Below are 27856 nucleotides of genomic sequence, written 5' to 3'. Positions count from 1 at the left end.
ACTAATATAATCCCAGAGTAGTGAAAAAAAGGTTTGCCAAGACTTAGAAGACTTATCACCGTCTCGACAAAAATAGAAACGATCGATAAATGTACATCCGTTACATACTAAGTAATTAGTGGATTTCTAACACAACCATCGTGAAATAACTTTTGCCATATATTTCTAAAATAAAAGAAAATTACCGAATATTACTGATACCTTAAATATTCGAAATATTTAATAATAACATAATATGTACTACTAGTAGAGTGTTAAATTATTTATATCTGTGTTATTACTATACTTACTAGTACTGATACTGTGTACTAACTGAAACAGACAGTCGAAAAATCTAGTACATACAATACCAAGTAACTACCTATATGGTACACTAGCGAAAACAATCTAGATTTAAAACTACTGCAATTTCGAAAAAAAAATTAACGTCAAAACTATTTTTGTACAGCAAGGGTTTAGTTCAGGATACATCGCCCATTTTTGCAAGTGACTACTATCAAGCTAATTTTCCGTTTGTAGCTTTATTTTGATGAGACGCCCAATAATTTCGTGTACGAAAGTCTCGATTGTGGTAGCTAACAGAGATAACAAGGATAAAAATTTTTGATTTGATGGTTCTCAAATATTTATTACTAACTGAATTTTTTTTTGTTCAATCTCAAGATAATTACCTAAATTATTCGAAAAAATATTATTTATATAATTCAACAGACATATTGTCCTACAAATTGCGTAATAAATATTTGAGAACCATCAAATCAAAAAAATTTATCCTTGTTATCTCTGTTAGCTACCACAATCGAGAGTTTCTTATACGAAATTATTCGGTGTCTCATCAAAATAAAGCTACAAACGGAAAATCAGCTTGATAGTAGTCACTTGCAAAAAAGGGCGATGTATCCTGAACTAGTTGCCCATATGTTAGAATATGACATATCCTAACATTATCTGCAGGGCATGTCTAAACTGCAAACTCATTGTGCCGGAATCCTCTGTTTCCCGTCCTCTTTTCAGCAGGAGAGGAGACGCATTACCCTTTGTAACATTTGAGAGCTCTGAACCCTTGTTTGAGGCTTTTTCCATACACTTAAAAGGACGATTGAAGTTTTAATGGACCGTCCCGCTTTTGTCTTCGGGAGATAAAAATGTATATTTAGGATATCTATAAGGGCCATTTAAAATAAATACATAGGTACTTAAATCTTAATGTCAGTAATGAAACTCTTTGGAGGGGAAATTTAGAATTATAAAATTTATTTGTCGTTATTATACTATTATCAATTAACGAAAAAGCTAAAGTAATCGTATACCTACTTTAAAACTAAATTACCAAAAAATAAGTCTTAACGGAGTATTAAATATTCTTCATACTTACCTTTATTTTAAGTTAATTTCATCTCAAAATGGGACAGATATTGTTATACACTTTAAGGATGTTTATAAATATTTACAATATTATATTTAATTATAATATTCTCAAGAAAAACTCTACCATTCTTTATTATTTACCACGCCCTCTACATAAATATGCAGAAACCTGTAAAACAAAATATCCTCCGAGAGGTTATCAGTTTCAATGATATCCGTTCAATCGCCTAGAGGGCGTTTATAGCCATATATTCAATGGGACATTTTGATCTTCTATACTACCATAAACGTAAGTAATTAATTTTGATATTTTTACTATAGTTAACAATATAGAGTAGTATACTACTCTACTACTATAACTACTATTATAATCTTTATGCACCCTCTACAGTGTAGTCTATGTCGCTCAACGCTGCCCATTGTGTAGAGTCTACACAATGGGCAGCGTTGAGCGAGTAGAGGCAATGATGATAGTGTCCCTACAGAGGCAGAGGCCTATGATAGATTGAAAGAAACTGATGATTTTTAACATCCATTATGAGAGAATATTAATAAGGCTTATAATAAAACAACACATGCACTAAAACATTTATTCACAATCTATGCTCAACAGCCGACGAATTATCCTTTCGTTTCGTTCTCCCTTTATTCAAATCATCATAAATATCATCTAGACATCTTTTTTTTGTCTCTGGCACCCAAAACAGAACATAAAAGGCGTTGGCGACACAGATAAGACCAAAGAAATAGAACGATGCATGAATACCAATAGAATTTGCTAAAGGTTTGAAGAGAAGCAACTGTAGGAAGTCTGCAAGAGATGCTGTTGACATTGTAACCGCCATGACAGTTCCACGATACTGAAATGGAGAATGTTTTATTAGAAAAGATAAAAGAGACGTTTATTTGAAGTATGTATTAAGATTTCTGTTTGTTTCTTCAAACCAAAAACTATTAAACTTTGAAATATTGTCTTTCATCAGATGCTGGCACATGAACGAAAAATACTCCTGAATTCAAGGTAACCCAAAATATGAATGATTGCAATTAATCCTTTTATGCTTTCCGTGATATCATTGCATCCACAGGGACCAGCGCAGATCAAAGGGAACAGGTGTAGGATTTACATTTTGTATCGTACGAATAATATGAATTAATTCTATTTGTAAGACTGCATGTTATCTAACATATATTATAAAGGCGAAAGTTTGTATGGATGTATGGATGTATGGATGTATGGATGTTTGTTACTCTTTCACGTAAAAACTACTGAACCGATTACAATGAAATTTAGCACACATATAGAGGGTAACTTGGATTAACACATAGGATAGTTTTTATCCCGGAAATCCCACGGGAACGGGAACTATGCGGGTTTTCCTTTGCAAACGCGGGCGAAGCCGCGGGCAGGAATCTAGTTACTTATAAGTCGTAAATATTATGCAACGGTAGTTTTAAAACTTAAAATAATAAAAGATGATTTTTTTAGTTCTTTTTTACTAGTACCTACAATAAAAAGTATAGGAAAATACCATAATACCTATATTCAATTATTACTTACCTTGAACGAGAATATTTCCCCCAATATGACAATAGTCATAGGCGCTAGACCACCCGAATCACAAAAGATACATAAACACAGAGTCATTATTGGCACCCAATTCGGCAGTATCAAGGCATAATCCATTGCTAGGAACCATGAAGCCAATACGAACATGCTTATCCCAGATATTAGTGATGTTGTGAAGAGTATGAACTGAAAAAAAATGAAATCAACCTTTATCTGTCCCAATTTTATAAGTAGAACCTTCTACTCTTCTTCTCTTTGTATTTTATGGCAAAATATAAGGTCTGGATAGCAGATATGGAATATGTGTTTATTAAATAGCAGAGGCATTTTTACATCAAAACATTAATCCTGAGTGAATATTATTTTCAACTGGACTTACAAAGTTCGCAGTAGTCTTTATCTGTAATCACAAGATATTGACATTTCATGTGAAAGTTTGTAAAAAATTTGTGAAAAATAAATAAATTATCAATTTGAATTTTGAATTTGAGCTCTATAATTAGAATTATTTAACTACTTTAGGTAAATATCTTACGTAATTTAATGTTAAGCTAAGCACTAAGCAGAGGGATATACTTTTTAATATGATTAAAATATATTTTCAATAGCCATCATTACAATTAAATACACTATGACCGATCCCCAATATAAGATCAAAGACAATTTATTTATATCGATGAGTCACATTAATTTTTACCTTTCTTCCAGTCCTTTCTATCATACAAGAAGCCAAAGCGGAACCAGCGACTTGTATAGCTCCCAATAGCATAGCTTGTTGATTTGGTGTTAGTACAAGACTGTTCTCCTTAGAAGCAATTGCGAATATTTCACCAGCAAAGTTCAGTACTGGTATCGCTCCACAAACCTCGCGCGATAAGCTGAGTACCATTGCTATACGAAAGGCTTGGAATAGCGTTTTGTCTTTAACTGAAAGAATAGAGTAGACCAAGTCATGCAAAAAACTGTAATACCTATATGATACTCCAAACCATGTTTTAGCAAATAAATATTATTTTTATTTCTCTTAGACCAAGTCATGTAAAAACTGTAATATATGATTCTCCATACCATGTTTTAGCAAATAAATTATTTCTGAATACACTTTATTTCGCTTTAAATTTACCTAAGAAGAAAAATGAGGTTTATCCTATTAAAAAATTTCTAGTCTATGATTTACTGGTCACTTGATTTTGCTAAAAAGGTATGAAGAAAATTGTGGTTCATCTTATTGCAAATTGTCTTATCCATAAACACATAAATTCTTTCTTTCCATCACCAATGAACAGATAATTAATTAAATCGGTTTATAAGAATAGGCACGTCGCTATTTATCAAGATGATTTTGCCATGGAAGTTTTTTCTATAACGTCATTAATTGAAGGTCTTAAATTATAAATAGGTCAACTACACTGGATATTGTTTTGGCGTAGGTAGTTCAATTCGAATTAATTTACGTTTCAGCTAGTTATTGCAATAAATTCAATGTCTAATATGGAGTGAAATAAAAAAAAAAAAATTCCCTATTATGGTAATTTTCATGTATGAATTCATACTTAGAATTCATATTATAAATAAAAAATTGTGAAATAGCATAATTATTAAAGTTATTTAAAAACTCAGTGTATTTTAATGGTTTTGCGCTAAGGCTTTTCTAAAAAAACAAGTCTATTAATGGGGGGGCAAGTATCTCGCCTCGCGGCGGTGTTTTAAACAACTCCGGCTGAGTGGCCAGACGGCCGGAGCCTAGGGCGATTGAGTGAGAAACCTGCGGACTATCCGAGCGTTGTCCAGCAGGACTGCCCGCTGTATCCCCACTGTCATGGGCTTTACCGGTAAATCCAACCTCCTTAAATATTGTTTTAAGGAGGAAGGAATCAGCCCATTGGTGGACACAACTATGGGGATTATCTCGGCAGACACACCGCCCCACATCTCGACAACCTCATGCGCCAGATCCAGATATTTGAGCCGTTTATCTGAATCGGCCTTAACAAGATTGTCGTCATGTGGGATAGTGATGTCTACCAAGAAAATCCTGGAAGTTGCTAGGTCCATCACCACAATATCAGGTCTATTCGCTTCTCTTCTATTCTATTTATTTTTAAATGCATAGATCTTTTTATTTATTCATTATATTATAGTGATGCACATTGCACAGCCACTGATAATCTATTCTTTGTATCATTTGCAATGTTAAATGTATAATTATTGTAATATTTGCCAAATAAATATTCACAAGTCTCTATGTACACGTGCTATCATGCTTTAATCCTTGTGTTTATTAAAATTTCGCTGGAAATAGAAATGCATACACATCTGTTATTAATTTAACATTGACTCAACAATAATTTTATTGTCATAAGTTTTACTGACGTTATCGATAAAAATTCATTGGCCTTCTAGTGATGCGTGGTTCGCAGCTTCTGGATATGTTTTGGTAAGTTCTGACAAGGCAAAGACATACTGTACAAAAAGATGTCAAAAAGTGTTAAAAAGGCAATTAGGGAAATTATAGCGCCCGGCAAACTTCTTGGTCAAAAAGTAGCGTGGTGGGGGAAGTTTGTGCATCAAGTTTTAGTACATTTTTATATGCGCATTGCGCAAGCTTCCCCCACCACGCTACTTTTTAGCCAAGAAGTTTGCCGGGCGCTATAGTAAGTTGTGAAACCTACTCCAACAGTCCTTGCTGAAAAAAAAATGGTCTTCCCTAATTATGTTATTGCGGGGAAATGAATTGTCGTAGGTATTGTTTTAGTATTATTTTATAGTTAATATTGGTTAGTAAATAAAATACTTACAAATAGCTTTAATCAGGAACTTATTACTGCCTTCGTCATTTTTCTGTTCCCTCTGTAGTAATTGAATTTCATTTGTTATTGAGGAATGGGTTTCCTTTCTAGAATGTAGCCATGCTAGAACTCTTCCAGCTTCCTGTTAATAGTTTCTATTTGAATATTAAGAGTAATTTTTAGGTTTATACAACTATAAATAAGAATCAAAATAAATAAACGCACGCTACAAATTGAGAAACTACTTACTATTATTTTGAGAATGTTGGTTAAAATGAACAGCTTTGAATAATGGTGCATACGAAATACAAAAATTATAAATCCTATCGTAATACCTAATCACAAATTTCATACAAAATAAACATAATAGATTATTATCTTATAGTATAAATATTATAACATAGTTTAGTGTAATTACCTCAGCTTTTCCACGTTTGATTAAGTACGAAGGTGTTTCTGGCATCATCATGAATACAATTAGATGAAAGGTAGGTATCATGAGGCAAATCCATAGAATAGTATTATAACTTAAATAATCACCTATGATGTAAAGAAATAAGTTTCCCGTAGTGTGGAAAAGAACCACCTGGAATTATAGTTAAAGAAATAACAATGATTGAGACAAAAACAAAAATATTTCCTACCTTAATACCTATTAAACACTTGACCGTAATTTGAAGCTTACTTATTGAGAAGGCACCTAGCTTTTTCCGCCTATTTTCCCTCTCTTTCTCGTTGTATATATGCTATCTCTCTCGCACAAGGCACACCTCCCACCAGGTGGCGCGGCCGGCGCACGATAATGTGCAGGCGCTAGATCTTCTTCATTGGCGTCTAGCTTCCGCCGCCGGAAGGTTGTGTACCAGACTACAACCTTGGTGCTATTAAGTATTGCATATAGCAAGTGTTAAAAGTGTGAAAAAGTGTATCCCGTCGCATCGGTACAGTGAGTTATTTTTACATCTATTCTAATGATATTTTACTTAAAAATGAGTAAAAATATTTTAAATCAACGGTATAACCGTTGGACTATTTAAAATGTTGAAGTTTTTAATGAATCCTTCAGCAATAGTTTATTTTTCAATATGCTTAAATACTTAATAGCATGAATAAATATATTTAATATTAACGATACAACCGTTACATTTACTTGAAATAGTAACTTTTTCTTTTGAAATATTTTATTATGCAATATATTTGAAATTAATATTTGAATCTTTGATACTGTGAGTAAAGCAATTTTAACGGATTTACCGTTCGGTTTTACTCGAATCGTTAATATAACTTTTGTAATTATTTGATATTGACTAGATATATCAATTACCCTCTCTCGTATATAGATATTTTTATCATTTTATTTCATTTTTAATAATGTGTTTATATTACAAGGTTACAAGTGAATTTTTCGTGGAAAAATTTCAATTTATAGTATGGATAAATCCAAGGCTAACGCCTATGAGCCAACTCAAAGATTTACAGGCATGCAATCCATTGCTACGACTTTATTACATTGTCGTTATCACTAGGAACGGTTCGGAATTCAAATCATAGTTTATTACTAAAAATTATTGAACGAGATGAGTCAGCTCCAAGAACAAATTATATAATATTATGTATTAATTGCTGTTAGCGTAATTGCATGAATCACGGCGTGTCAGAACATGTCGGGATATGTTAGAAATTTTACGGGAGTTGGCCGCTTTGAATAATGATTGAATTCGCGCATGTATGTATGTACCACGAATATACCACACATTCAAGACTCGTCTATACGTGTCCTTTTATTTTAAGAGTATTTATCTGATCCGTATTTATGTGAAAACTGGCGGTCCGCCCCGGCTTCGCCCGTGGTACATGTTCACGTTTTCTCTACATAGGAACCATCCTCGTACTTCAAGGAATATAATAAGAAATTAAAGAAATCGTTTCAGCTGTTCTAAAGTTGTGCGCTTACCAACACATTTTGGGATTCACTTTTATTTTATATAGTTAGACATATTACACACGGATAATTTGATTGAAAATTACGTTTCCTATGTTTCAAATAATGCAAATTTTTTGGTTAAAACGTGTAAGTACCAAAAATTTTACAATTAGATTCTCTGGTTTACCGAATTTGAGCTGAAAGGGACGTTATCGTATAGTTATCGGAATGCCTTAATTAGTAATTAGGTTTAGAGACATTTGTTTCAAAGGATTTACAATTCACTTATTCTAACGTTTTAGAATAATATTATAAACTTGTACACCTTGACAAAAAGTAAAAAATTGCGGGTGAGTGGAGATTATTTTGTGCACTAATATCGTCCTACGACGGTATGGCTGCGTTCGTAAGGAATGTTAACGGATATAAAGCAACTAAATGTGACATCGATTTCATGAACTGAAATGAATATTAATCGAAGTTCATTTTAAAATTTAGTGTAAATGATTTGAATTATGAATTTTGTATTAACTAAATTCCTTTTTTATACATAATGAAAAATTTTCTTTGTCAAATCAATTATTCTTATTTCATCCTGGACAGCTCTCGCTAGCATTGAAAAATAAGTTAAAGGACCTTGTTAATTGTTATATATTTTTTTTTTAATTTATATTAACTGCTAATTTTTTATTAGCACCTTAAACCTTGATCGGAGCAAAATACATAAATATGTGGCCGCTACTCCTAACAGGGGTTAGCCATGCAACTTATGCAATTACCATCCCTCGTGCAGCCGTCGCTCGCAGGGAAATGGTGCAAATATATATCAGCCCTCGCGGGGCTTTGATTACAACCGTCCATTACGGGGAAATGGTGCAAATATATATCAGCCCTCGCGGGGCTTTGATTACAACCGTCCATTACGGGGAAATGGTGCAAATATATATCAGCCCTCGCGGGGCTTTGATTACAACCGTCCATTACGGGAAACTGTGCAAATATATATCAGGAGCAAATATATATCAGCCCTCGTGGGGCTTTGATTACAACCGTCCCTCACGACGAAATGGAGCAAATATATATATATCAGCCCTCGCGGGGCTTTATAACGGTTGGTGCAAATTTACGAAGGATTGATCAATAAAATGATCATAGATATTTGCTTTCGCCAACAAGGACCCACGAAAGAAGTTTTAGAGGTGACAGTAATGGATCTTCACTCTTATAAGGTAGGTAGAAAAAGGTTTTTGAAATCTACTTCATAGTGGGACATCTATACAATATAAGTATAGTAATATAACCTACTATACAATGTTAGAGACGTTTAATAATGGGCGCATGAAATTTGAACCTCGTTTTCCTAAAAGGGTACCGCTTACGCTTATTTAATCAGGAAACCATTGGTTTACCAATTATGGAAATTGGATCTGAACAAATTGTATTAACCAATGCAGAGCCTATTCACAACAAAGGAAAGTGAGTCGGATCAAGTATGATAGATATCGTAGATGAGTGGCGATGGTTTCGAGGAAGCCCCTATGTCACCAAACCTTGTGTCAACGCGACGGTATGTTAAGTGTCGTAATTCAATGGCACTAGCCGACCAATTTTCACATAAAAACATCGGAAGAGACCAAAGCGATTGAATATAACAAATGACGATTGATTATGTCTCGTACCTCTTCTAGGTCTTATGACCTCTCATAGGCCTATTTTAGTTACCCGGTCTTGTAGGCAATTTATTCGACTCGCATATCAACCCATTTGGCCTCATTATGGCACCCATGAGGTTTCTTCAGGGGTCAAACAATAAATCGCTGAAGGACTAGGATAATCATTTGCTTCGACAGTTTCTTGTTATTCCACCAGGATTATTATATATGATAAACGTTGATACACCTATCAACGTAAACGAGTGCTGTGATTACTGATGGTTGATTTACTTAGGATAAAGGATAAATAACGGAAAGTCAATCTTTCCAAACAAAAGCCTCGTGTAATAAGACATTACTTGGAACCCCTACCCTTCACGAGAAAGCTCCGCCAAAAGACTTCTCATTTCTTTGATTTGAAGAGGGGGGGGGGGGGGGAATAAATGCAATGCAATACAGACTATAATATATACTACTAGACTATGCATTTAAAACATTACCAAGTCTGGTAAGCGAACTAAACATTGCTAGTTTAGTTCTTGCTATATCGCTGTCCGTGCCTGCTTCTCGTGGTTACGGGCGAATTAAGTTTGTCTGTAGTCATATATACAATGCTATACAGAGGATATACTGTATTTAAAATATGACATAGTCAGGTGAGCGAACTAAACTGCTAGTTTAGTTCTTGCTATGTCGCTGTCCGTGGCTGCCTCTCGTGGTTACGGATGAATAAACTAATGTCCTATCTTCGCATCCAAAACCAACTGTCCTCTCATAATCTTAACACAGATTCTTTCGACACAGCTCTCCACGAGCTCAGTTTTTCAATTTTGCACTCGCAGAACTGCGGACAACACATAAGCAATGCCTCCATTGGTAGCAGTTACAATCAAGGGGTAGCTAAAGTAAGCTAGCCATATTAGGGACGTTGGAACAACCGACCATATACAGGGCAACTTTTTTTTGTCTAGTGTGTTGCTTAGACTGTCGTAGGCTTCCTACGCAACAAAGATGGAATCAGATCTGCACCCTTAATGCAGTTAATCGAAAGGAGATACTTTCAGACGATGATAGTATTCAAAAATCCACCATATTCCTGAACATAATAATAATAGCATAGTTAAGCTAATAATCTCTCTTGCCATTGGCCTGTAGCAGAATTCCTCGGCGATAGATTTGTTTTCGTTAGAGCGAGTAAGGGTTGTTGAGATATGAGAAACCCTAGTCAGTTCGAGACCTGAACAACGTGTAAGCATACCGCTATTTCAGTAGTAGTAGCACCGATAGGGACGAAGGAATTCTGGAAAGCAGAACTGAAGACCCGGTCAACAGCACCATCCACCTAATAGACAGTGTTCAGTGCTGCACCACTAGTCTGCAAAATGACTCTGAAGGTGACAAGGTGACAAATGTGGAGAAAGTCAAATGATATAGTCTGAATAAAAATCCTCTTTGCCTCCGTCTACCCAAAACACATACGGAGTAGCTAGTAGTAGTTGGTTGAACCGGATAAATTTGCCTCATTTCCTATCTGTTGACGGCCTAGTGTTATACATAAACGGCCTTACTAATAAAAAGTTAAACAATGGATAAATTTCTACCATTTTATACAATAGCTGTGTCCTGCTCTTGCTCACATGAAACGTCAATCATAAAAACAAGACAGGTTATTGCAATGACTGATCCATTGCATAGCGAATGGGTAACATTTTATTAGTAAGGCCGAAACACTATTATTATAAATAAATCTGTGGTCACGTTATGTAACCCCGAGACTTTCGGTAAATAAGTTCTGATGCAAGTCATAATATTATATCTTAAAATAAATTTTATTAAAACAAACGTATTTAGCTGTAGTAATAGCACGTTTGGGACACAGATAAGCTCTTATGTTTTTAGTCTCTAACTCCTTTGAGTTCAGTTATCATAAACATAATATAGTGTTATTATAAATATATCAGTATTTGTTTCCAGTACATATACAGCAACCATTTTAGCGTAGAAGTAGAAAGTAAGAGTATTATTATTTGGTATTCTTGCCTCATCGGTGATCGGCTGTTGCTTAATTTTGTAAGCATCATCTAGTCTAATAGTACTTAAGATGAAACTTACGCTAAAGTTACTTTATTTTTCAAGCCCAAAAGATTAACTAAGGTATGCTTGAAACAAATTCATAAGTTCTAATACTTTTAATCATTATGATTAATTTTTTTTTGGTTCTTATTTGATTAACTTTTCTTCTGGAATTGTTAAAATATTATAGATAATAAAAATTTGTGTGATTTATTGTTATACTATCGGCACACCTTACTATTACAAATAAAGTAATAAGTAATTACTTATGTATTCAAATTCACATTGGCGTCCATATATTATACACCAGGTGGGTAACAAACGGGTCTCAATAAGTAAGCTTCAAATTACGGTCAAGTGTTTAATAGCTGTGTTTTACCTGAAAATAAAACACATATTAAATACTTACCTATATTTGAAGCTTACACTTAACGTCCACCTGTTGAGGATTTCGACTCAATGAAGAAGATCTAGCGCCTGCACATTATCGTGCGCCGGCCGCGCCACCTGGTGGGAGGTGTGCCTTGTGCGAGAGAGATAGCATATATACAACGAGAAAGAGAGGGAAAATAGGCGGAAAAAGCTAGGTGCCTTCTCAATAAGTAAGCTTCAAATATAGGTAAGTATTTAATATGTGTTTTATTTTCAGGTAAAACACAGCTATTATTAGAAGGTTACCTAATTTGAGTTCAAATCTAGAATTTATCTGTAGCTTTATTTATGAATCAAAATCAGAGGGCATAAAATCTTTAGGACTTACCTATCTATTGACTACACTTGTGCCTTTTTCTACCAACAGGCGTAATCGATTCGGTAAATTATAATAAAACTAATACTCTACTAAATTTAACCTTACCAAGGAACCCAAAACACCTCGTACATTGTCATCACTAATTTCCTTCGTATATATAGGACAAGTAACATAACTCCCTGCCATGGCGATTCCAACCAAAGCTCTTGCTAATATAAGAGCCCATATTTCTGTAGAAGATAATAGTATTATCCATGTTAGCTAAAACATTAAAAAAATCATATTTCACAAGTATTTTGTCATATTCATCATAAATCTAGGCTTCGAGATCATTAATTGTGTCCTTTTTAACCCATTGAGCCCCAAGCGGCCCGATCGGTCCCAGACACAATAGATTTTTTATTGTGTATGTGGTTACGGGACCTGAGCTTTTAAAATAATTACCGATTTCATGTCGTAATTTAATTTTTTGGATCGATGCTAGATATTATAAAAACTATTCCATTTGTGTTCTAAACATATTTTTACTTGTTTTAACATGGTCCTTGGAACTTACAGCATTAGCCAAAGAAATCAACATTAATGTTCGCTTGCGTCCGATATGGTCTCCCAAGAGTGCCATAATAAAGTCGCCCGGGACACAAACTAAATAGGCAACCGCTGCCATCCATGATACCTGAAAATATAATAATGAAATGACTGTTATCATGTAATATAAGTCGTTATATCAATTTATAGGCAGAAAATAATTTATTATTGTATCAACGGTATATACTGTAAATCAATCTGGCAAATTTACAGGAAATAATCCATGCCATGTTTTCAATGACTAAGATCTAGGATAAAATTTGTTTAAGTTGTAGAAAGTAACTGTCGACAATAAATATTATTAAAGGAATACATAATAAATCGGATTCGTCGAAATTTTTATAATTTAGTGACTTTTGACTAGCTTCATTGTTACTCCTAAGGATCGAATTCAGGCTAATAGTATACTTATTACTTACTAGCTTTCCGCCCGCGGCTTTGCCCGCGTTTTCAAAGAAAAACCCGTTCCCGTAGGATTTCCGGGATAAAACCTACCCTATGTCCTTTCTCGGATATCAAAATATCTCTATACCAAATTTCATGCAAATTGGTTCAGTAGGTAGGCGTGATTGAGTAACAGACAGACAGACAGACAGAGTTACTTTCGCATTTATAATATTAGTATGGATTACTCTATCAATGAGACAGCAAGTTGAACAGTATCCAAGGCTGAATAGGTAGTGAATAAGTTTTTAATATGAATCTAAATTACCTCAAGGTCTGTGAGAGGGGTGCCTCTGAGAGACTTATCTGACTGCAAGAGCAGAGTCATTGGGGACATCCATCCTATACTCGCTCCGTATGCGAATACGGGTAGGTTTACTAGAAATATATAAATTTTTAAAAGATTTTATGAAAGATAAAGTAGATGTAGATTGGTAGTAGTAACAAGAGACTGGAAGTGTGAAATAAATATTCATTCAGTTTATAATTCACAAAATATATCCAATTGATTATTCATGTAAACATCGATGTGATTTACATTTTCTTTTATCTTTTATTTTATCGAAAATTAACACGAACTGTAGCTATTACTTAAATGATTTTTTTTAAATGTCTAATTAATATAGTTTTTAATTGGATTAGAGACACAGAACATAATTGCTTAGAGGACTGAAAATATTTAAAAAAAGTACTTACTGAAAAACGCGCATATTATTTGATTGACCTTACTGCCTTCTTTGAATATTCCATACACTCTCATATTTATCACATGTAATTACTACGTATAAAAGAATCAGATCACTTATTCGCAACGATATTTATTTTTATAATTTCCTTACATATCTACGACCAATTTATTCGTGTATCGAATGGAGCCCAAACAAAATGATACTACGCTTCAATATTAAGAAGTTAAATGATCTTAATGAACACAATAAGGACGTATACACAATAGTTATTTGTCGTACAATTTATTTGGTAAATCTCATCACACGTCTATTATCAAAACACGTGATTGAAGATTCATATAAATGCAATGTTTAAGTTACTCGTAGGTATGCACTATGCATAAATTTTATGTCAATCCATACCTACTAATATTATAAATGCGAGAGTAACTCTGTCTGTCTGTTACTCAATCACGCCTTAACTACTCAACCAATTTGCATGAAATTTGGTATGGAGATATTTTGATACCCGAGAAAGGACATAGGCTACCTTTTATTGCGAAATATGTACCACGGGCAAAGCCGGGGTGGACCACTAGTTAATAATATATTGGCTTGTGTAATAAATAGGTATCAATCTGTAAGATACAACAATAAAATACTTATCTAATATCTAATATTGACATGCTTGTATAGCATGAATGTTTCAGGAAAATTGTTTCCTAGTTCACAATCCTGCTCTAAACTACTTTATTTAATGCGTCATGTACAAAAATTAACTATATTAATTTTTATAAGTATTAAGGAAAATTAAACATAACATGCATTTTTATATACTTAATCTGTCAAACAGAATCTGTTAATTCACTTTAATAGATTCAGAATAACTATAGGCATATGTAGCCTCTTAATATTATCCTAATAATAATACCTATACATAGTTAAAAATAACATTGTGAACACATTCATAATAATATTTGGCACTTTTCAACAATGGAAATAGAACACTGAAACTGTAACAATTGTTTAACTTTAAACAGATGTTTTATTCAGTACTGTATTTAGTGGGCATATACCTACCATAGAAATCTAAATAAAAAGACACTGGAAGTCGTAAGCACGCGTGACCTTGTCGCCACTCAGGTGACTTCCAACTCCAAGCCACCAGGCACCAGTGCGTTCGTCGCTATTCAGTTGCTCTCGAGACGTGCGTGTGTAAACATAGTGTGTTTCATCATTTCTCATTGCGGAAATTAATCCTGCTATACTAATAAAGTAATAACATTTCATCGGTAATAATAATTTTTATTAGAATTTAGAAATAATGCTGTTTTTCCTTAAAATTAATGAATATTTACAAGTAATACGAATGTCACCATAGTATTAACAATGAATGACACATTCGACCGTTCTGATTATCACGTTTAACAAAAATTTCAACCTTATTTTCTATGTGTTTAGGTTCAAAGTTATATGTATTGATAATTAACGCCCTCTGTTGTAGAAAAGCCGAATTTGTATTTTTCTGAGCAAAAAGAAACAAAACATCTCATGTACCTGGGGATGTTATTCGAAAATAAACCGTAAAACCGTGTGTTAGGGTACTTAATAAAATGCTGTATTAATATCGGTTTAAATGTGTTGATTTTGGTGACAGTGGTTTTCATACTAATTATGACAATATTATAGCACTTCTATAGTGTCTTGTTATTTAGATTTCTTTGGCATATACTTCAGGTGACCCTCAATAATTTATGAAATGAAGAAATACATTAGTATAAATTGATTTCACGTAATATATTAAGCGATTCTTTGATATATCTTACTTTATATCCATTGCATTAGACTAATACACAAAGTAAGTAGGTTTCGTAAAATTATTCGTTGATTATTTTTTAATATCAAGACTAAAACAAGAATCCTAAATTGGTGAATAGGTGCATTCGTATTCTTTCCCTACATTTAATCAATGCGAAAGTAACTCCGTCTATAAGTCTGTCTGTCTCTTCTTCATCCCTTAACCACCTATCCAATTTTCATAAAATTTGATACAAATATAGAAACTGAGAAAGGACATAGGATAATTATTATCTCGACTCCCACGAAAACGGGAAATATTTTAAGAAATGAAAGAAATTTTACGCATATATTATAATCATTTTAATAGTGAAATCTCACAAAATATTTTATAAACACAATTTCACAAATAAAGTTATCACTATTATATCTATTATAACCAAATGAATGTATGATGTTGCTCATTTGCATTACTAACTAATAGGCTGGTGAAATAATTAATATTTTAATGTTTTGAGATCTACTTACATTATTATATTTACTAGCGGTCCGCCCCGGCTTCGCCCGTGGTACATATTTACATCTCTACATAAGAACAATCCTCGTACTTCAAGGAATGTAATAAGAAAAGAATTATCGAAATCGTTTCAGCCGTTCACACGTGATGCCGTGACAACGTAAAACGGGTTCCATTTTTATATAATATACCTCAATAATATACCGGGTATTCCAGGAAATATTATTGTCATGCGTTGGCTCAGAGTTAGAGCACCCCTCGAACTACCCGAATCTTATGCTATTTTTATTGTTTAGAAATAAATCTTTTAGAAAATTTTCTCTTATTTTACAAGTCAATTTTAAGCATATTGAAGTGGTTTCATTAAAAAAAAGCAAATTCTGAATCAATTTAAAACGTTTGGTTCGTTAATTCGATGTACCATAAATAAAAAAATCAAAACTTATAAACTAGGTACGAAAAATACATTTAAACAAACAAGAGGGTAATTTGGGTAGCCCAAGGGGCGTCCTACATTTGGAACATTCTGTATAATAATTATTATTTGATTTGATGAATTACTACACTATAATAGCTATTATTTGCAATTTACTGTTTAGCTAGTAAATCTTTAAATAATTGAAACAAAAATGTATAGTTTTCGTCAGATATATTTGCATCTCTTATTCGATATTATTTTCAGACAATTTTTTTATTTTTATTTATTAATTTGTCAAATTTATGAGTGTTATCATCTTCATAATATTTATGTTATCACTCATAAACGTTATTCAAAACTGGAGGTTACTTTAAAATTACTTAGGGCTGATTTTTCAATCCTTGGCTAAAATTTATTTATCGAACGTATTAAACTACCATTTCTAAAATGTATTCTAATTGTCCGTATTTGACAGTTTACAGGTGACATTTTAATATTTTCGTGTAATACTTTATTGGACGCATAAAAAACCAAGGATTGAAAAATCGGCTCTTAATATTGTACAATCAAAGGTTTCCTCCTTTTTTATAGTTTTAACTATAATATCTAAATAAATTAAATTGCAGCAATATTATTTCTCTTCTTTTTTCCTCTTTCTTCAAATAGAAACTTTCAAAATTTACTATTTTCCGGTTTCGCCTTTTCTGCGTCATCTGGCACAAAACCATCATTACTTGTTCCATTTATGTTAATATGTTTTTCATCTATTTCGTTATGAGGTATAATTTGTTCTTGTGGTTTTGTTGGAGGTTTCTTGCCGCCTGTAAAATAAATTTTTCACGTAAGACAATGCTAAAATAAAAGCGTGAAAATAAGAATTTCTTAAGAAATACATTTTAACATTGACAATATAATATATTAGGAACTAGCGGTCCGCCCCGGCTTCGCCCTTGGTACATGTTTACGTTTCCTCTACATAAGAACCATCCTCGTACTTCAAGGAATATAATAAAAAAAGAATTATCGAAATCGGTTCAGTCATTCTCGAGTTATGCGCTTACCAACACATTTTGCGATTTATATATAAAGAAGATATTTAAGGCACGCGTAAAATACCGTTCTTATAATAATATATCAATATTATACTAAATTCAACGTTATTACCTAAGGTTATTACAAAATCTTATAGTTACAACTCTAAGTAAAGTACGGAAAAATGAGCTTGTTTCGCAGTTAAAACAGTTTTGATGTTGACGTGTTTCAAGCACATCAATATCATAATATTACATTAATTTATAATAACAATAAATCTCAAATGCATTTCATTCATGAATAAGGAGCTAAATTTTCTGTTGTAGGAATTGTCGGAATAAATGCGTAAATAAAAAAACTTTTAAGTCATTTAATTTCATTCATTATTATCAATCATAACACAAATCTACGTCAGACAATTTAACTGATTACATATCTGATAATGAATTAAATAACATAAAATAATATTAACATTATCATAATATTTAAATTACTTGATAGCTCTATGATGCACTCCTGACCAACTTTCTGTTATTGTTAATCGATATTTAAAACAACTTCGATGTATTTGATCGGATAAATTAACTCTTTGATAGAAAAACAAGAAAGACATCTTTAGATAAAACCTAAGTAGGCAATGGCATATAGCTGTGAAAATCAATGAAGAAAGTAAAGTGAAATGTCCCCTGGTACCCACCAGGGGACATTTATAACCCTATAAGGCGGATAAATTATTCAGACATAATATTATATTTCCCTGATCGAAGTTCTTTAAGGACAAGTGGGTCATCAGTCTTCTGTATCCTGCCAAACACGTCCTCGTGTCCGGGATTCGAACCCAAGACCCCACGGTTCTAAGGAGGCGGTAAATCAATGAAGCAAATAAGTAATTAATTAAAACATAAAATGAATATAAATAGGTTTTACCTCCTTCCACTATTATTTTGAAAATCGCAGAAACTGGCATATCTATAAGCGCAGTGATCAGAATAGCTAGTACTATGGTTATAAAGAGAAAACCGCAGAATCTGAAAAGCTGAAAATAAACAAATATTAGAAACAAACAAGAGCGTGTGTGTCAGAAGTGAAACTTCTTTGGCAATATTCAAAGATACAAAAATTGTCGCCTTACTCCATGACATGACGGTATTGCCATGACGCGAATTTGAAATTTAACTCTCCACGTACCTAAAAATGTTATACCTTAAAAACTACTAAGTATACAAATTTTAGTGCGTGATTTCTAATACATCTAATCTAATACATCACTATTATGTACCTACAAAAAGATAAGAATTTTATACAAAATTTCGAGAACGATACCTATTATAATTAACAAAAAATCTTTTAAATATTGATAAGCAATATAAATATTTATAATCAATACTGAGAAGTGTATACTTGTGTCACTCACTGTACCTCATGAATCATTGATCAAAGTCCAATAAAAAACCTTTTTAAATTAATAGACTGAAGTATACCATATTATCATATAGATATTAGATATGTTAAGGTAATCAAACAGTAATACAAAATTAACTTTTTCTAACTTTTCCATAACTTAGACGTTATCTTATTTTAAAAGCTTCTATTTTTCATTATTGTATTGATTTACTAATTTTCTGTGTAGATCCATTGCATCAATGATTTTGTTTCAAATTATTTTTTCCATTTAAATAAAATTCTTGAAGCAAATAAACATTATCTATATATATCTTACCCCTGAACCAATACTGAAGTAAACTGGTTCAACTGCAGACGCATAATATGCGACCATCAAAGAGAAATGTACTAAATACATTCCATAAGATATTCTAGAAGGAATCTTCCAAATTCCCATGCTCAGAATGTAATTTATGGGACCTAAAAAAATTAAAAGTTTTTTAATTATATATTGATAAATACTTGGTATAAGTACGAATTATTAATAAATCTTCTACTGCTAATGAATATTGTAAACGTAAATTTAATGTAAATCTTAACGGTATAGATCTGTGGTATAGATATTATAATTTTTGACCAATGTACCTAACTTACTAACTGTCAAAAGACGCTTTAAAATGTTGATCTTATATCAGACTAGCAAACCGGGCGAACTCCGTTTCGATACCAGAGACACCTTTTCTTTGCTATAAACCTCACGGAGCCCGAGACCTTTCCAACGAATGCAAAACCGTGGATATCGGTTCGTGCATTCTGGAGTTATAGCGTCAGGAAGGAAAACCCGACTTATAGATTACCGATAATATAAACCGATATATTATGATGATAAAATATTAAATCAAATTAAAGATCTCTTATTTCTAAACGTTCAAGATTAGTCATGCAAATCAATCAAGATAACGCGTGAAAACCGAGAAATCCAAATGACTAATAAAAATAATCGTAACAATGATTTGCCTCTACATTGATTTAAAAATGACTAATAAGAAGATAATATTAATTAACATTTACCTCCATATCCATTAACACATACAAAAATAATCCATCCTAAACTCGCACACCATACAGAACGAGTAAAAGAATCTATCAAATTGCCAAAAACTTCATGGTCCCAGTCGGATAGAGATTTCAAGAAGTTCAAGTATAAAACGACGGATGTTAATCCAATAGCGATTATTGTGACGATTGCACTGAGTATCTGAAATTATAAAAAAAAATATTGTTATATCTGAAATTGAAACAAGGTGTATAACGTTAAAATATATTACATAGTAGTAAGATTAAGTCAGGTGAACTCTACAGGGTTAGTTTTCAATGACCAGCCAAAATTTAAAATTAAGATCTAGATATTAAACCAAAGGCACATATTTTGAAATATTATTGTCGAATAAAAAAAATATAAAATAATAGTATTCATTTGAAAATTTCCTAAATCGTAAACACGCGATATTCAATGCACTTGTGTGCGTGCGCGCATCGCCAAATGTATGTGTGTTCTACATAATATCTAGGTTTTTGAACTGAATTATTGTGCTTTTGTAATGTTCACACGTTCGCTTTTTCGTTCGCTAACTAAAAAAAAACGTTTTTTTTTTCATTAGATCGAAAATGTTATCGATTCTGAACCATTTCTGAAAATTTGGCCGGTCATTGAAAACTAACCCTGTATACGGACTATGAAAACACTTTTTTGTGTGATAAGTCGTCTGGTTTTTCTCAAATCTAGTCTACAATAATTATTAACGCACACTTATCTAAAAGAAAATAGACATATAGTTCTGTAATTCGGGCTAAATGGAAAATATTTTATTTGATTTCCATTCTACAATACCTATTAAATAAAAAAACAAATAACTTACCGCGGACATTTTGAATTCCTTATTCCTATAAACACGCAAGAAGTATCCAACTATCATTCCCACGAAGAACGGTGGGGATCGAGTCAAAACATTCACATAATAATAAGTATAATAATCTGTAATATCCGCGCAGAAAATATAGCAGATTGTTATAGTCAAAGATACGATCATGCCAAATGTAAGAGCTGACCAAGACGATCTTTTGCCGGTTCCTAACATCCAATATAAAACTAATGGAGATATTATATGCAGTTGCATGTCAATTGCTAAGTACCACGTTACTCCCAGACACTGAAAGAAAAAACGATGATATTTAATTTGAATATATCTTAAAGTAAGCAATTATTTAGATGAAAAGGAGAATGGCGAACTAATTAATTAAGAGATTAATGAAGTAATTGAAGAAGCAACATGAACTATAGATGATAAAGATAGATGCTAGAAAGATTAATATTATTATTAGAAGGAAACGTTTAGAGGCTAGAACATTTTTTGTATAAAATTGTGGAATATTAAAATGTCAGTTTATTTTTATAAAGTATACTAGCTGCGCTTTGCGGTTTTACCCGTGTGGCAGTTTCTATTGGTCTTAGCCTTCCTCGATAAATGGGCTAACACTGAAAGAATTTTTCAAATCTGACTAGTAGTTCCTGAGATTAGCGAGTTCAAACAAACAAACTGTAACTGATTGATATCTGACGATTAGGATTTTCCTTTCCATCTTCGAGAAATACCTACTATCCCACAATAATGATTTTTCATATCGATCATATTATTTAAAATATTTTCAATCATATTATTCAAAGCAATAAGTAAATACTCACCGCCTCTTGTGGATTAACAAAGTTCTGTACATACAATAACGTCGACCACCAAAATGCTCTACACCTGTGGACATTAGTTCCAGCCAAGTCCCAAAAAGGACCATCTGATATTCTGTTATACAACGAAGCTTCAAAAAGTACCACCGTAGCTAATATTGGAAACATACGTACTAATCTATTTAAGTAAAATATATGGAGATTCTTGAGTAATGCCACTGAAAAGAAAGATTTTTTTAATAATAATAAAAGAGTCCAAAAGACTTCAAAAAAGAAGAAATTGAATGGAGGCGGATTTACAGTTAGACGGCTAGGCGTTAACTCGGTTTGGCAAAAAGACGCGCGTTCGAATCACAGCTCGTGAATATTTTTTTCTGTGATTTCAAAAATTTTTCAATAATCAAAGAGTTAAAAGATAGATTAGTGTTTGGGATATCTAATACTTACCACCATTTTTAAATTTGGCGACACTTATATAAACTAGTAGGAGACCACTGAGCATAAAGAATGTGTCTACAGTATGAAGAGCCCCCGTTATCCAAATACCTTTTACATTTTCTTGCCACTAAAACATATTACATTTAAAATAATTAACCACACACTACATATTACATAATAATTAAATGACGTATTTATAAAATGTTTGAAAATATATTTTTACATATTTCCATAATTAATGATCTCATAGATACAAAAGTAGTACCAAGCTGATAAAATCAAAACTTTACATTGAACAGTGAATCGATTGTAATGTTTTGATTTTATCAGTGATTACTGTTACAGCATTAATTAATTAAAATTAAAATTCAATTTATTAACCGACTTCAGAAAAGGAGGAGGTTATCAATTCGGCCGGTATGTTTTTTTTTATGTATGTACACCGATTTCTCCGAGTTTTCTGAACTGATTTACGTGATTCTTTTTTTGTTCGATGCGAGATGGTATCGAATTGGTCCCATAAAAATTTTATTCGTATAGACCCAGTATTTTTTGTTTTATGAGCATTTTTGTCTGTATTTGTAAATGTTGCAAGTGCTAGTTTGAAGTCGGTTGTTTTTAACGCAGTTATCACTTGTTTTTTTTATTATTAAGATAACATCAAATAATTAATGAATAAAACAATTGTAATATAGCTATTAATTTACCTCAAGCAAATCTAAAAGATTAGCCCCTACTGGTGGTATAATGTAGTATGTATGTCCAAGAAGTACCCAAAGCATAGCCATAGCCCTGACTCCATCTAGACATTCCAATTTACCTGGCTTATCGGGAGTGTCTAATAATATGGCCATATTACTATACGCAGAGAATATTCGCAGTGGATGCATTTGTTTTGGATCTGCAATGTTTATAGAATACATTGATGTTAAATACCAATACAAAAATCCTCATGTGAACATTTATTCAGAAAATGTTTAGATATTATTGTTGTGGCAACTTTGTTTAAAAGCTTTCGCTCCTCGAGCGAGAACTTTCAACATGCGTTTTAGACTTAACAAGATGTTGACGGTAACTTTGGAACATATTTAATTGAATTTGTTGTCAAATAAACGTTCACAACGCATACGGAGCAAATAATACTTATATTTAATATTGAAGAAAACTGGTAACTTACTTTTCTTGAGATAAAATATGTGGTGTACATCGTAACAAGTGCTGACCAAAATTATGAATCCAAGAATTGAAAAAATTGCTCTGAAAATAATTAAACATATATTTTATTTTATTTTTTTACTGTTATTATTCTATCCGTTTCTAGGATATAGATGATAAGATTAAAAGCTTAATTCTATCCAATTAATGATCAAAGATAATATAAACTACTACGAAATGTTTGATTTACACTTTAAAGTAATATTATGTGTCGATTACAGAACTCTTCATCTGAGGACTGAGTTACATTGTGTATTTTACTATTGACCTGTTTGAGAATAGCTTCCGTTTAAAAGGTTTTAAATATTAATATTCAGAACTTTTACAATGATTGGTTCCCTGGCCCGGATGAGAGATAGATAATAAAAGGTATACCTATTCATAGTGAAACTACATAGAATTCATTAGAAGTCCCAAATACATATTTTTTTCGAGAAAGTACTAAAGCTGACTGTTATTTATTGATTCGAAATGTATTACGATCAATGTTCTTCTTCTAGTACGTCTGAACGTTTTAGTATTTCTGTAGTATAATGAATGAAGAGTTGAGAAATAACGATTAAGACCATGTAGCAAGAGTATCCAGTATCTGCAGTTGGAGTATCTTTCAAATTCCACACAATGTTTGAATTATGATTACCGAAGGTTTAGGATCAATTCTATATACCGTAAAATGCTCGTCAAAACTTACATTGCAACATAATCTGCAGTAACCCAATTCTTGTCGTTTGGAAGACGACATAAATCCTTGTTAATCTGAATAACGCTGCTTATATTCAAAATGCTGTTAACTGCTTCATCTACCGTACAGGCTTTTGGTATACATATTCCCAATGTAAACTGTAAACCAGTTAGGGCACCGGCATCGCCAAGCCTAAAAACAATGGAATTAAATATTATCCTGAAAGACTATACCTGACCGCCTCCTTGATGCAGTGTTTGACGCGTGAGCGTAAAACTAAGGGGTCCTGGGTTCGATTCCGAGAGACGAAGAAAAAAAAATGTCTCGGTTTGGTAGGACACAGAAGGCTGATCACCTACTTGTCTCTAAAGAAAAATCGATCAGTGAAACAGATGTATGCATTATGCATGTGCCCACCCCACTTGAGGATTACTACGGGACGTCACTCGCACTGAAAGACTAAAAGATTACAAAGTAAAAACAATATAATTGACATTCCAGCAATACCATTGTAAATTATAATTCACGAAGCATAACATTTGGAAGAAGTAATCACTTGTGTATCGCAATCAATAATTATAATTATGTAGTGTTTTGTTGAAATATAGATATCTACGAGTACATAATACATAAACATACCTGGAATCACGATTATTTCTTGTTGATCCTTTAAGGTCAGGTCCAAAAACTAAATAATCTCTAAGACTTGAATGTTTTTGTTCTAAATCTTTTAAAATTCTTTGGTCATCTAATAAAAGGGTTTGAGCAAAAATTTGCCATTCTTTCGTCCTCTCTGGCAACCAATCAATTTGTGGCAGAGAAATAGTATTTGCATTCTGTTTTAGACCAACGTTAATTGTGCAATACTTTCCTTCAATTGTCCTAGTATCATCCATAGATCTACTGATTTTCAAGCATTGGTAAAAGTTTCCCAAACTTTTTAAATTTCCAGTCAATATACCCTTTGGTATTCTGGGCCCAGCATCAAAAACTAGAATAACGAAAGGCGTTAATCAGCACAACGGAGATTAAAAAATAAATGAAATTTACTTTGATGCAGAAAATACATAGAAATGAATCAACAAATAGACTTACATTGTAATAGTAATGCAGTATCATTAAACAGTATATGATTCAATTGTTGTCTGCACAGTTCTGAATCCAAAACACTTTCATGTAACTCTCTGTCGAAGGCATAACCACCAGGATAGTCACTTACATATAATTTAGCGTGAGATTGAGAAATAAATAATAAACTAAAGGAAATAATGTGGAAAGCCTCCATCGTACGCGAATTATTCACAACTGGATTAATTGGCGATGCCCCCGTATCGAACGAGATAAATTATTTATTGAAGTGCTTAATTTTTGTATTGCGACAGTAATACTGACCATATCTTATCTTTCATAATCGCATGGTGTACGGCTGCTACATTTTTTAATTTTTTGTTTGAATTACATTGATTTTATCATACTCAATGAGGTGTTTCCTCGATAATTTATTAACTTAAGAAGGTCAAATGTAGTGATTTATACAGACTAACCTAATGGGAGCTAAATATTAACATAATTCTTTAACGAAAATATTTATTTAAGACCTGAAACACAGGTCTGTTTTGATTTGAATGTAATCCATCATCCGGTGCAGTGAGGCGGCTTGAGACGTGTTCCGCTCATGCCGCCAACGGGAGGGAAGAGCAGGCAAACAACCTTTCCTGTTCTTGGCTTGTGTCTGGCCTGGAGACGGGCTGCCGCCGAGGGGTTCGCGGAAGAATTCCAACCAATACACGCGGCCCCATCATTAAAGCGGCTCGACGGAACACAGTGGGGTATTAGTCGGTAAGAATCCGACATTACCCACGCCTCCTTCCCTGGGGGCCGTGGGTATATTTGGAAGATTTCCCCACTATAAAAAAATGTCTGTTTTGAGTTGTACATAAATTTATCTGTCTGTAACATCATTACTCTAAATTTTGACACTTATTTCTATCCATATAAATTTTATAACAATATTGTAATTAATAATAATTATTGCGTAATTATAGTACCTTTGCATCAGCATGAATTGTAAAAAATCTGATGTTTTCTATGAAATTACTTTTGTATTAGAAACGAAATAAAGGTAATAATCATGTATGTATTATGTATTTTAATGAATTAAAAAGTTTAAGTAATTGACTTATGTTTACACATTACATACAATTTTTTTACTATCCATACTTATATTATAAAATATGCGAAAGTAACTCTGTCTGTCTGTCTGTTACTCAATCACGCCTAAACTAATGAACCAATTCGCATGAAATTTGATATGGAGATATTTTGATACCCGAGAAAGGACATAGGCTACCTTTTATTGCGAAATACGTACCACGGGCGAAGCCGGGGCGGACCTCTAGTGAAACTATAAATTAATGGAAAAATACAGTGACTAAAAAAATAAATATTTTATTTAATCATTTAGTTCTGATTGTCCAATTGATAAAACTAAAGTAATTATTAATCCTTAGATAAGGCAGTGATTCTTTGTTAAAACTAATGTACTACCGGATGTTATTCGGTTATTTTTTAGTTAACGATATATAGATAATCGATAACTGATTTACTGGAAGACAAGCTTGGACAGTGTTTTTATTTCATTGCATTTATTAAGAAGGGAAAATAAATTATGGAGCTAGGCCGTACTTTTTTAATGGGTTCAGTACCTAGTATTTGCGAGAAAGAGTAACAAACATACACATACACACCTCACATCCTCACAAACTCTCGCATTTATAATATTAGTGGGATGGAATAGATTAAGTAGAGGATACATATTGTAAAATTTTTAAAGTGAATCTTTTTATTCAATTTAGGAAAAGAACAACAAATGTATTAAAGCAATTCTATAGATATGAATGAAGTTTCATTTTACATTCTGTAGGATATATTTTTTTAATTCTTGTGAATTTTGATATATAAAATAAACTGAATTATAGGAACTACCAAAATATTTGACTTTATAAACAAAAATAATGATTAAAATAATGATAAGATTTGTGTAAGTCAAATAAATTGATTTAGTCATAATATATTATAAAATATCGTGTGACCTACCACAAACTGAAGCTATTGAACCTATCCACATCGACACATCATTTTTAGATATAGACCGGACTCTCAGTGGAGTTTCGTTTGCAAAAATAGCGGACCTAAATCTGACTTCAGTTCTGATATATATTGTATAGATCCCAGACATCCTATAGACAGATGTTGCCAACCAGTTTTGTGGTCCCCCTCCCCCCACCCCGGTAATTAAATATGGCATACAAAGAAAAAAATAATAATTTAAAAAATATATTCATGAGTTTTCAATCTATAGCGGTTTAAAGTTAACTCAAAAATGGAGCATTTTCGTAAATTTTCTAAAAAAATCTTAGAGAAAGTGTAAGCAATGTTATAGTATGCTATATATTCGTGATCTTCTCAATAAGTTCTTTCATTTGATACCCCACACGACATGTTTTGGAAATTTTAATTTTTTTCTTTATATGCCATATTTAATTACCGGGGTGGGGGGAGGGGGACCACAAAACTGGTTGGCAACATCTGTCTATAGGATGTCTGGGATCTATACAATATATATCAGAAGTCAGATTTAGGTCCGCTATTTTTGCAAACGAACATCTCCTTGGAGCCTGCTCTAATAGTATATAAGTAGGTATAGTCTTAGATCAATTCAATTGACATTTTTATTTTTGACCAAAAAATTACAATTTATAAAAGGCAATGAATAATCCAGTAGTATGTTTTTATGATTATTTCACA

At 32.6% G+C, this 27856-nt stretch overlaps 2 protein-coding genes across 2 annotated transcripts; both read right to left on the bottom strand.

Annotated features, from left to right (window-relative positions):
- Positions 1-1944: 1944 nt before the first annotated feature.
- On the bottom strand, positions 1945-14143 carry LOC123693945 (facilitated trehalose transporter Tret1-like). Its single transcript, XM_045639212.1, has 9 exons — positions 13856-14143; positions 13428-13537; positions 12684-12803; positions 12233-12388; positions 6146-6313; positions 5737-5869; positions 3636-3865; positions 2930-3124; positions 1945-2228 (listed from the first exon to the last, which is right to left on the bottom strand). Exons 1-9 carry the CDS (start codon positions 13917-13919, stop codon positions 1962-1964), a joined length of 1443 nt encoding a protein of 480 aa, XP_045495168.1. The 5' UTR covers positions 13920-14143; the 3' UTR covers positions 1945-1961.
- Positions 14144-17032: 2889 nt separating this feature from the next.
- On the bottom strand, positions 17033-25426 carry LOC123693604 (nose resistant to fluoxetine protein 6-like). Its single transcript, XM_045638781.1, has 12 exons — positions 25145-25426; positions 24689-25040; positions 24059-24241; positions 23330-23409; positions 22860-23053; positions 22162-22279; positions 21718-21932; positions 20894-21184; positions 20046-20232; positions 19312-19454; positions 18519-18627; positions 17033-17380 (listed from the first exon to the last, which is right to left on the bottom strand). Exons 1-12 carry the CDS (start codon positions 25332-25334, stop codon positions 17232-17234), a joined length of 2211 nt encoding a protein of 736 aa, XP_045494737.1. The 5' UTR covers positions 25335-25426; the 3' UTR covers positions 17033-17231.
- Positions 25427-27856: the final 2430 nt, after the last annotated feature.

Source organism: Colias croceus, chromosome 8 (assembly GCF_905220415.1).
Source record: "Colias croceus chromosome 8, ilColCroc2.1".
In the NCBI taxonomy this organism is placed as follows: domain Eukaryota; kingdom Metazoa; phylum Arthropoda; class Insecta; order Lepidoptera; family Pieridae; genus Colias; species Colias croceus.
The sequence above is the reverse complement of the archived record's forward strand: the minus strand, read 5'-3'. Positions and strand labels throughout refer to the sequence as shown.

What these genes read in the sequence shown, in the direction of transcription:
- LOC123693945 (XM_045639212.1), bottom strand. Translation starts at nt 13,919, where the DNA reads ATGAGAGTGTATGGAATATTCAAAGAAGGCAGTAAGGTCAATCAAATA. An exon ending in TGATTTCTTTGGCTAATGCT is followed by an intron (nt 12,389 to 12,683) that starts GTAAGTTCCAAG and finishes TTAATGTTTTAG; the next exon opens with CTAACATGGATAATACTATT. An exon ending in GTTCCTGATTAAAGCTATTT is followed by an intron (nt 3,866 to 5,736) that starts GTAAGTATTTTA and finishes CTATTCTTTCAG; the next exon opens with TTAAAGACAAAACGCTATTC.
- LOC123693604 (XM_045638781.1), bottom strand. Translation starts at nt 25,334, where the DNA reads ATGGAGGCTTTCCACATTATTTCCTTTAGTTTATTATTTATTTCTCAA. An exon ending in ACTGCAGATTATGTTGCAAT is followed by an intron (nt 23,410 to 24,058) that starts GTAAGTTTTGAC and finishes AATTATTTTCAG; the next exon opens with AGCAATTTTTTCAATTCTTG. An exon ending in ATGTGTTAATGGATATGGAG is followed by an intron (nt 19,455 to 20,045) that starts GTAAATGTTAAT and finishes TAATTTTTTTAG; the next exon opens with GTCCCATAAATTACATTCTG.